The 11,478-nt window shown below is 38.2% G+C and overlaps 1 protein-coding gene across 1 annotated transcript; it reads left to right on the top strand.

The window, feature by feature from the left end:
- Positions 1-3,439: 3,439 nt before the first annotated feature.
- On the top strand, positions 3,440-10,368 carry LOC110053405 (cuticlin-6-like). The gene is made up of 4 exons (XM_020759629.2): positions 3,440-3,520; positions 3,645-3,701; positions 7,775-8,181; positions 8,914-10,368. The coding sequence occupies exons 1-4, from the start codon at positions 3,508-3,510 to the stop codon at positions 9,175-9,177; spliced, it is 741 nt and encodes a 246-aa protein (XP_020615288.1). The 5' UTR covers positions 3,440-3,507; the 3' UTR covers positions 9,178-10,368.
- The last annotated feature ends 1,110 nt before the right edge of the window (positions 10,369-11,478 follow it).

The following is an 11,478-nucleotide window of genomic DNA, read 5'->3' as shown; positions in this document are numbered from 1 at the left end:
TAAACATTCCCTCATCATACCAAGTTTCTATTTGCATGTGAAACTGTGGTAACTGACCGCATTCGCTTGTAAGCGGTCTTTGGTTATGCTATGCCAATCAAACGGAGAGAAGTCCAAAATTTGTTTCCAACATTTTTGCTTCTGAGTGCCCTGTATTGCACACTAGAGAGATTCATAATAAGCAGATTGGTCACTGAAACATTTTGGTGAGTTTTTCTCTCCAACTTAGTTTTCCAACTCAGTTTTGTTCTAAAGCCGGACTAAATCGGCAGTTATCTTGCAATAAAGAGGTCTTAGTCGCTAATGAAAGCGTGTAAAAATTCAAGTCTTTCTATGAAACGCACGCTGTGTGAAATCTACACCTGTACTTAACGTTAAAACAAATCGTTTCGGCTGTTAGGTTGGGAGTCTTCCAATATATATTAACGCGCATTTTGTATAGTTAAAAACTCCGTTGGACCGAAATACTAGCCCTAAAATGACCTATAGCATAAACTGAGTCCTTTCCTTAATCATGCCGGCTTAGTGCTGTGTTCACTGTGTCTTTCCTTATTATATAAGAAATAAAAAATAGAAATAGTACTGAGTTACTGAGACAAGTTATCTTTCCCTTTTAATGGCTGCAGAATTCCCATAAGCAGCCTAAACTTGACAAAACAGGTTGATAACTTGCGAAAGCTTTCGCAAAGCCCTGCTCCACTTTCGCTTTATGGAACTTCCTATCTCTCTCCAGGGGCGACTTCACCGGGTCGCGAGAGTCGTCTCCAATTGAAAGTTGACGTCATTCTGCGCAAAACCAATTTCTGAACAAATATGGACCACAAACAAGAGAAGAGACCTCCATGCTCAAAAGATATTGTTAACAGACAATTGATCGAGCGTGGTTGTTTAAACACACAAAAGATCAAAATATTAGATATAAATATATTTAATTTTCATTCAAATTTTCGATGCCTCTTTGAAAAAAACGTGACAAAAGTTATGACGCTCCGGATCAACAGCCCGGTTTCTCAAACTAAAAATCTATTTTGGACTATTTTTACATTCATGTATAACAGAAATTTAAAAGATTTCCGAAGGGAAAACTAACAATATTGTAGGAAATTCAATTTCTTCACGTAATGCAATCTTTTGAAATATTCTTTTCCTCATAATATACTTCAAGAGGATTGAATACTTTTGACATTAAGAGAGCTCCGACACATCAGAGCTAACTGAAAAGTTGAATAAGTTTTATTTATTGTTCCTATTGCTTACATATACCTACTCTCACACTCTCTGAATAAAAACCAAAGCTCGCTTGCAAGGAAACCTTCTTGGTGACAATTAAACCAAGCAATTGAGCAATGGGCAACTGAAGTCACAGCATTCCGTGTCTGTTCGTCAGTCTTTAGTAATATTGGTTTAGCGGGCACAACTGAATTGTGTTATATTCGGCTGTACGTATCTTTCTCGGATGGCACTGAGAGGATCATTGTCGGTTATGTTTTATCAACAAAACTTTGGATCAGTACTTGATGCTAGACAGTTCTACCGTTAACAAACACTTTAGCCGTTTCCTCAATTGTCAGAGAGAACGTTTTTCGTTGCGCAGGTCGACCAAGACATGATTTTTTAAATTATTCTTTAATTTTGGGTCATTAAACAGTTAAAAGTGACTTTTTCCGTGTGAAAGGAAATAATAGAAGTTTACACGCGGACTGAATTGTTGAGGCAAGATTTTATCTAGAACAAGAGTTCTAGCGGTGCATAACAGAAACGTTTCAAATAATGAACGGAAGGCAATGCATATCACTCCATTTTTTGGTGTTTTAGTGCTGGACAGGGCACGACCTGTACATCTCTATTCAGTGGGCGCTAATCCTAGTAAGGAAGTGGAACAACAAGAAGAAAGGAAGACTTCGTCATCACTGTCGCCGATATTGCAGACTGACCGTTTATATGGATGTTCCGTGGTTGCTCTGCAAGCTGAGCGACACGAGACCCGAGGCGGAAGCTAATCTGCGTCGAGGATGAAGAAAATATAGTATTTCGCGGCAAATAAAGATGTAAATTTGCGGTAAAATGACTCAGCAGAGCCTGCCGTTTAAAGTTTCATATGGGAGATGACAATGGTTACGTAATTAAATTATCAAACAGCATATCTGAATTGAAAAATTAATCAACTTTTACAAAAGAGTTGCGAATTAAGATCAATCAAATTACTGGAACAGTTATCAGTATCTCAAGTCAGCTATTGTTAGCAATTTCTAATGCTTGTTAAACAGAAATCAAAGCTTACAATACTTAATAAAACGATCAAAACGCAAGTACGATTGACAAACCAATAATTATCTAATGATAGTTTTTCCGTCTACCCTTCGAAGAAGGGGAAAAACATCTGACTGTGCTGATGAGTCGTACATCTCGAGTGGAATCCCGATTTTTCGAAGTCTCATTTTTTCCGAAACTCCCGGTAACTCGAACCAAAAGTCGTTCCCTCTCCTCAGTCGGGCACTGTAATTTTATCCCCGATTTCTCGAACTCTCCGATTATTCGAGCCAATTTTCGTTTTCCTTGGAGGTTCGAAAAATCCGGCGGGATTTCACTGTATTTGACTAAAGTTATTTGACACAATTTTTTCTCTAACATTCGATTTTATGTAGTAGATCAACAAACGAAGTGCTTTGTGAAACATCGAGATTTTTCGTTCTGAAGAAGTATCATTCAGTTTCTTTATGAGACAGTAATAAGCACTTTAAAAAACTCACGCTGCCTGGATGGTTTTTATATTGTCAATGGTTCATATTCGTCAATTCGTTTCTTAGCACATTTTATTATCCCGTTCTGAGATCTTACAGGTTGTTTTTATGCAGGATTTCAGTTTCAAAAAGTAAATATCGAGATTGTAATTGTGTTAGCGGAATACATAAGTTTCAATCGCCACACTCTGTATTCAACATCAGCACATCAACATTATGCGGTTTAACTGTGCAAAAAGCTCTCTGATTGAATAGTACTGATGAGAAATAGCACACACACAAAGAACAGGACGTGAAATTATGAACGTCGATAGCAAATATATATAATTAAGGAAGGGTCATGACCATAATTTTTTTCCCACGCCTTGCTACAACTCCCCCATTAGAAATGTTTTTTGAAGCCAAAGCGAAGACTGTCAAAAATTAAAACTGTAAGTCGTAAAGCAAATTTGCAATTTTTCACAACACTAAATAACCAATCCATATGACTATCGAAAACCACAAAATTTAAAGGTTGTACTTATCTTTTATATGATGGCTTTCCCATGAAATATTCGTGTCTGAAGAACTATTAATAACTTATTGCACGTAGAAGGGTGCGGTGGCGGGTGCATCAAATACCAGCCAATAATTGGACAGAATGAATATATGATAGATTCTAAGTGGGTGTCAGTCTGCCCAAATATAAAACAAAAATGAATCTTATTTATTCCACGAACGATCTTTGGTAGATATTAGATGCGAGTTGACCTCTCTGAGTGATAGCATGGCGAAATCTAGTAAGAATCTTTTTTAACTATGGAGCAAATAGCTTGTACTGTTTCATGAGCTAAAGATACGCGCGTTTTTAAGTGTTAATATTCAGAATAGTTTTTAACTTCTTTCTGTATTTTGATTTTTCAGTTATCGGCGCTGCGCTTTTGCTTGTGGTTTTGTGCTTTGGCGGAGAAGCAGCCATCTGTAAGTAAATGTATTGAGTGACTACTATATACTTAAGTTTTATTTTGTTTGAATGTTCTTTTTTCTGTTTTGTGATTAATATGTTACGAATTAATGTAGCTAAAATCGACTGGATGTGAGCTTTTCTCAAAGTTTTAACTAAGATTTTTGCCAACTCAAACATGATAACGAAGAGATCGTAGAACTGAGAGAATTTCTAAAGAAACTGATTTGCTTAGTCTGTGGGCGAGTGAAAAACACTCAATTTAACTTTGAACTTAAAGCAGTTTCGATGTTACTGTCGCGAACCGACTGCTGCACGTTTCGGAAGGTCAGCCATTAGTCAGAACTGATCGCATAGAGCTCGAGTGACACAAGAACAGAGCACTCGTATTGCCAATTTCGACTCTTAAAATAAATTTAAGCCTTCCTACGATGCTCTATTTTCAGTAAGGTATGCTTTAAAAATAAGTTCGAATACTGGTACTGAAACACAAGTGGAGTGACTAAATGCAAGCAGCTTCTAGAAATCACAGTATTGACTGATGGAAAATTGTCATCTTTCCAAGCTAGTGCTATTTGTTTCAAACGTCTTTGCCATCAATTCGATGTAATTGTGCATTTTTTTAAGAATTCGCTCAAACTATTGGCACCCTACTGAGAAAAATGTGGCAAAATGACTATTGTTCTATTTCGTTTGGGAAGAAGCTAAACCTAAACGATAGAGACAACGCGAGCTCAGTATGTAAGTTTGAGAACAGTATTGCGAGCTACTTCTGCATGTGCCAATATAATGGCTTGCCAACAAAAACAACATTGTCTATTTTGAACGGGAATTCATCAGAAACGCTATTTTTCAGATCATTTATGGTAGTCTACAAACTGAGCATCAACATTTCACGGAAATCATGGAAATCAGGCGATTTTTTGTCGGCTCATTGATCGACAAAGCTTGGCCCTAACTTTACAAAAACATTACTGCGGCGACAGTTGTTTCAACTTCCCGTTTTTCAAAACTGTTGAATTGCGCAGCACAAACCGCTGAATTTTTTAGTTAGTTACACCGGGAAGTCCGTATGAGCTGGTACAATTTCTTTCTCTCCGATATAACTCATTGTTTCCTGTCACCAGCGAGGTTGACAATAAGGTCCGGGAGGTAGGAAGCTCGATTTAGAATTACCACAAGTCGGGGACTCCAGCATGAAATCATTAACAGAAGTGGTATGTTTAACCACAAATACGGTGGAATACTTATCGGAACTGCCAGAACCTCAAAAACAATGATCGAAGGCATACAATGAGGAGAAAAAAGCCCTAATAAACTAATATGTATACTCTGCTGAGAATTGTTCGAAGATTGTATCATCGACTTCAATCAGATAATTACTAAAACGATTGAAATGGACTAAGAATTGAGTCACTGAAAAGGCAAACATATAAAAGGTTTCACGTGAATAGAACTCCGATGACATTTGTCGATTTTTGACCAATTAACTAATTTAAACCAATCAAAGTAAAATTGTTTCGTTTAGTGGGAAACAAAAACGACAATTAGAAGCAATTACTGCTGAAACTAAGAGGAAGAGTCAGTATTTTGTTGTAGCAACACTTAAAGCAAATATATAAGTTATTATAAGTTTCTTTCATGTGCATAGTCGCCATTGCCGCATCATCATCGATTGTTTCCCGATCAGGCTGAAACGCTGTGATTATTTCTTCATTAAAAAGCAATAAATACATTAAAAGTCGATAATTTTCATCCTACGCAAGAAATTGTTCTTATTTAAACGGCCGGGCTAATACCTACTCTTATATCTGTGCGAAATTCATGCTTCAAGAACGCTTTTATGAATAAACATGAAATAACCTGCGGCCATTGTGTAAGTGCTTTTCTTTATCGTTTAAAAAGTCATTAAGAATGTAATGTACACTATAGCTATTGATATCGCACTGTTATTTTATACGCCTAATCCTGAATCATTGTTAAAAGCACAACGACGGAATAAGCTGTTTATTTATTTTTTTTCGCTTTTTCTATTTCTTTGAAGAAGGGCAGTGAACTACGTCAGCTGTTCTTAAGCGTGCTGTTTAAAACTAAGGCATAATATTATTGCCATTAAGAATATTTGATTAAGAACCTGAAGTCATCCGGAGCGAGTTCATCAACACAAAAGTCATAATTTCCCTTATTTGTCACTTGTTGAAAGGTTAGAACATTATATTAGCTAAGTGTGGGAAAATGGTAAATACGATTTGATTAGGTATGTTATGTGCGGAAGCGAGAAATTTGTTTCAGAGTGACTTTTGTATAGTTTCTTATTTAGCATGCCACCCGTAAGTCACCCGTAATCGAGCTCAGGGAGCGAAAAGGGAATCTTCATCGTTGAACAATTTGACCCAAGTTGTCGCTCACTTGTTTTAAGTGTGTCTTGGCTGATATTGTTAAAATTCTGAGAGTTCTTGCGCAATTTCACGGCATTCCTGCACGTACGACACCATCAAACATCAGTATTATACTGACACTAAATGCACTCTAACCCTTACAGCAATGACGTCAACAGAGACACATATATCTGCTGCGTTATATTAAGAGTGGTTACATCAAACTACTTTGCGAAACTTTAGTGCATCAGTTTTAGAAACAGTGTCTTTTTTGAGACAGGATTTGCGTCTGGAGACCTATGATGTCATGAAAATGGAGTGTTAAGTTGCTTTTTAACTGTCCTTGTTACCAGCAACAGTTTTATGTCATAAGATCTGCAGTTTCTAACATCTCTAAGGGGTAATCAAGTAACATGAGAATAACATTCACGTCAAGATCTTTATGGCATGTTTGTGTACCTAATTATGGACTTCGGATACTCAGTTGATTTTCTTTTTACATTATCTACTTAAAAAGCACCATAGCAAGGAAAAACACTCTGTCCTCAAAAAGAAGTGGATTTAACTGTTTAATTTTATGTTAGCCTATTCTACAATCTTTGCATCAGATGTGATGTTCATCCAAGACAAGCAAAAAATACTGAATTGAACAATATAAATTGTGTTTTGATACCAGAAAGTTAAAAGCTGTTCTCATGTGCCGTCGTTCTCCGAACTAGAACCAGGCTAGATCGGCATGCAATTAATTAATTATTTCTTGGGGTCTCTCTTTTTCCTTGTTTGATTCAGATGATTAGCCGGATGTTTCCGAATGTTATCAGTGCTCGTTGGAAAAAAAAAAATTCTAATCGAGATAGAGATCAATCCGAGTTGGAAAGGATTGTCTCGAAATTCACTAGACATGTTTGGTTCCAGTAATATAGTTCAGTGGAGGAGTTACTCCCGCGTATCATTATCCGAATCCATGTAGATCCAGATTCCCAGGACCCGTCCACACTAAGCCAAAGGAATTTGAAAACGCAGCTTTTTTTCTACAGTTAAAGGCAAACCCTACCACCCACACTAATCCGTCACGAAGACGGAGCTTTTCGAGAACGCTCTTCAAACTGGAGGAATTTGAAAACGCCGGCTTTACGTTTTCATGTGGATTTAAGGCAGTTTGAAAACGCAGCTTTTCGAAAACGATAGAGTCACGGTAATCATGTGATTTCCCTGTCTTGGAATTTTTTTAAAAATAAGTCCAAAATGACCCGCCATTGTTGCGTTTTCAAATTTCTCTGGCGTACTGTGAACGGAAAACATTTGATGTGCTTTCAGAGTGAAAACACCGTTTTGAAATTTCTCCAGCGAGTGTGGACGGAAAACATTTGACGGTTTTCAGAGTGAAAACACCGTTTTCACATTTCTCCGGCGTTGGGTGGAACCCGAGCGTTCCATTCTTAAAAATACTTTTTCAGACAGTGGAAACCTAAGGAATATCCAATTAGGAACCGAGAGTTTATGATCCAAACCTTCAGTCAAAAACCAATTGGTACTCTTTAGTCTGTTTACGGTTCCCTAGTGTGTTGCCATTCCGGTATAATTAAAGGTTTTGTTTTAAAATTTGAACATCAAAATTTGGGCGTTCTTCGTTAATTTTGAAATGTGAACTCTTGGAAATGTTGAAAGCATTGTATGTAATAACTCATTTATATGTTTTGGTCTCTCTATAGTATGTTCAAAGCAACTGGATATCGTAGTTGCTGTAGACGTGTCTGGTAGTACAAGTAGGAGTGATTTCAACAAACAGGTGGCATTTCTCAGGACTGTTGTGGATGCTTTCAGGGTTTCCGCGACCTACGGTGCTCGTTTCATCATATTTGGATTTGACCATAACACGAACAGCCTAGTATCAAGTTTTGCTGATGGCAAGACAAGGCATAAGAATTTAGTCCAAAAGCAAATCAACAGCTTAATATTATCAGCTGGAGCTACAACAATCGACGGGGCCATTGTACAAGTCAAGGAGTTCCTCAACACTACATCCCGAGATGTATCTCGGGTGGTCGCGTTTTTAACTGACGGTGAAAATTATGGTGGATCTGAGTCTCTAAGGATACCTGCAGAGGAGTTGAGAACGGTCAGTAGAATAAACAAGTAATTATTCAGCTCAATATTTCTAAGGCCCCGTCCACATTATGCCGGAGAAATTGGAAAACGGAAGTTTCACTCTTAAAACACATCAACTGATGTTTTTCGTTCACACTACGCCTGAGGAATCGAAAAACACAACAATCACCGATCATTTTGGATTTGTGTTTGAAGAAAACTCGGACGAGATCACATGAAATCTTATCGTGATGTCATCGTTTTCGAAAAGCTCCGTTTTGAAAATATTTTCCGATCACACGAAATCGAAAAGCAGGCTTCAAATTCCTTCTGTCCGGTTCGAAGAGCGTTTTCGAAAAGTTCCGTTTTCGTGACGGATTAGTGCGAACGGTAGCATAGGCCTAACCGTAGAAATAAAGCTGCTTTTTAATTTCCCCGGCGTAGTGGACGCTGTCTAAGTATATCGGTTCTCCGGCGTGATTTTTTCCCAAAGTTCCCCTTTCACAGAACGTTTATTTATACTCTTGTTCATCTCATATCAAGCAATCGCGACTAGTGTAATCGTTTCATTAAAAACACCCCGCAAATATAGAAAACTAAAATAAAATAACAATAAAAACCTCCATAATAATTATTCGTTTACGCGTAGAATTTGTAGAGTATAGTATAATTGCGCATATACTATGATGGCTAACTCAATGAAAACTCTTAAATTGCATCATCCATTGTTCCAGTTTTTAATAATATATTTTATATTTTTTAGCTGTATGAAGCCAAAGTTATAGGCCTTGGCGTTGGTGCAACTAACACCATCAACTTAGAAGCATTTGAAATACTAACTGGACGAAAGGACCGCCATTTCATTCTGCAATTCAAGAAAAGTAACAGTTGTAGTGGAGATGATGATAGTGACTGTGAGTGCAGTGAGGGTGAGGATGAGGATGATGGTGACGAAGATGAAGGTGATGGCGGGTGCGGCAACAGCGAGCTGAAAAGAGCTGTTAACCTCATTTGTGGTGAAAACTGAAGCAGCGCACTGATTTAATCAAAACTGTTAAATATATGCAAAAAAAGAAATCTGTATATTAGTTATAGAGAGGTGCGCAGAGCGATTGCTACTGAGACAAAGTTAGACTATGAACGACGACGTTCTGTTGGTTTCTTTAGATTGGACCAAAGAGAATCTGAAACGAGTTAGTGTGTGAGGAGTGGATAAGTTTCTATGGATTTACCGCTGGCGAATATATTGACGGGTCGACATGCCTCACACTTCGGATCGAGATCCTGATTGGTCCAATCAATCGGAACACGAAATGAACAAACCGGTCAAAAAGATATCAGAAATGATTTAATAATGCCAGCGTATTTACACATCCAGCATTATTTTAGTTGAATCACCTATGAACTGAAGCTGTATGATGAGCAAGGAGTCACATTCAGTAGCACACCCCACCCCTCCCCCACCCCTGCCATTTGAGTAGCCCCTTTTTCATGTCGTCGCCTTTATTCAACGGTCCACCAGCAAACAGGTTCTGCGGGGTGACCGACTTACTGTTATAAAATCCACTCTACTTCTGCCAGATATTTGTTTTCAGACATCACACTCGTTTGTTAAATATGGGCCGAATACTTTATTGTATATTTTTATTTGTTATGCAAAATGACCCTGCTTGAAGAATTAGAAAAAATTAATATAACTAAAAGTGTATTGTAAAGAGAAAACGCTGGACGGAGACCAGTTGCAGTACAGAGCAGTTCTGTACCGACGCCAATCGGTCAAAAACATGATTACTGCATTTAACATATTGTTCCCCATTGCTTAGCAAATCATCAAAGTCAAAAGCCGAAATTCAGAAATCTTGCGTACATGAAGAAAATGCAGAGGTGTTAGTTACCGATCGTTAGTTACAGTTAGCAATTACGACGTTAAACTTGTTATGGTAAATTGAAAGCTGATGCCGTTAACATTTGCCCCGTGTCAACATGCCAGGCTTGTCAACGCCAATGAAATACACGAATAAGAAATTGATGGCTCGGCAAAAGTATAAGATAAGTGAAGAGAAGTTGAGAAAATTTTTAAACTGTAAAAAGTGGCAAAGGTATGATACGCATGGCTGGAAATAATTAAGTCTTAACCGTATCATCCATGCGAACATAGTATCTTTAGGTAGAATTAACATTGACTAATAAATATATTTAATTCTCTTGGTAAAGCAAAGACGTTGCTGTTGTTTTGTTGGTGTTTAGTGGTAATTATCTGTGAGCAGCTACTGCTAAGAGAGGATTAAAGAAACGAGCAGGCTTTCTTTAATACTTACCTAACAAGCATTTGTAGGAGGAAAAAAGCATGGGTGTGATTTAGGACTGACTAGGGGACACGTCATTGCTGAAGTATGCAGATACTTGGTGTTCACACTACAGTGTACTAGTCGTGTTCGATAAACTCCCCATTTCTCGCTCACTTGTTCCCCGGCCGTTAAAAAGAATTCCTTCAGCACTGATATCGTTACATCTGTAAACAGTTTTCAAGGTAGTGCGTGATCTAAATTGTCATTATAGAGCGCGGGCTTCCGCGGGCTTTGATTTCATCGGAGGATTAGTGTTCAGCACAACCAGTAAGAAGTTGAAACCCTATTTTTAGCGCGTGTTAGTTGCCTAATGGTGAAAAAAAAAAAAAAAAAGGGTCCAATTCAGCCAGACACAAACATTGTGATGAGCTTGGAAGAACTGCAAGGGTGCTTTCCATTTGTCGGGTAAACTCGGCCACCTCCTTTCCTCCCCCAGCCCCCCCGCTCCCCGCCCCCGATGCACTCTGGACTGATCTTCCAAATCCCCTCTCCTCTCTTCCTTAAAGAAACTTCCCATATTCCCTGTAATACACAAAGAGAAGATAGAAGCCTGGGAACGAAAGCTGCGCCACTTCAACTCCGATGCGCCCCGATGAACTCTGATAAACTCCGATGAACTCCGATGAAGTGTGACGCATGTACCGTTGCAGTTATGTCCTATGTAGCAGACATGTCCTCTGACGTAATGTGATATACGGAGCCAATCATATCATGCGTTCTATCTAATAACACGCAGCATAAGACTGGTAACTAAACTCCGTTGCGGTTCGGTCTTCGAGCAAAATTGATTTTTGGAGGGGTAGCGTTCGGAAGCAGTATTTGACTTTGTATGTCTTTACTTTGAACCAGAGTGACTCTGAACGTAAATATGCAGCGACTATTTGCAAGAATAGCATTTACCTCACAAGATTTCTATCGGAAATTGACCGCTTAGTGTATTTTCAGTTTCAAATTCAACATGAAAGTTCGATCGAAGATTT

This window comes from Orbicella faveolata, unplaced genomic scaffold, assembly GCF_042242905.1.
Source record: "Orbicella faveolata isolate gen_17 unplaced genomic scaffold, um_ofav_v1 contig_12, whole genome shotgun sequence".
Classification (NCBI taxonomy): Eukaryota; Metazoa; Cnidaria; class Anthozoa; order Scleractinia; family Merulinidae; genus Orbicella; species Orbicella faveolata.
Note: the sequence above shows the minus strand (reverse complement) of the source record. Positions and strands in the feature narration are given on the sequence as shown.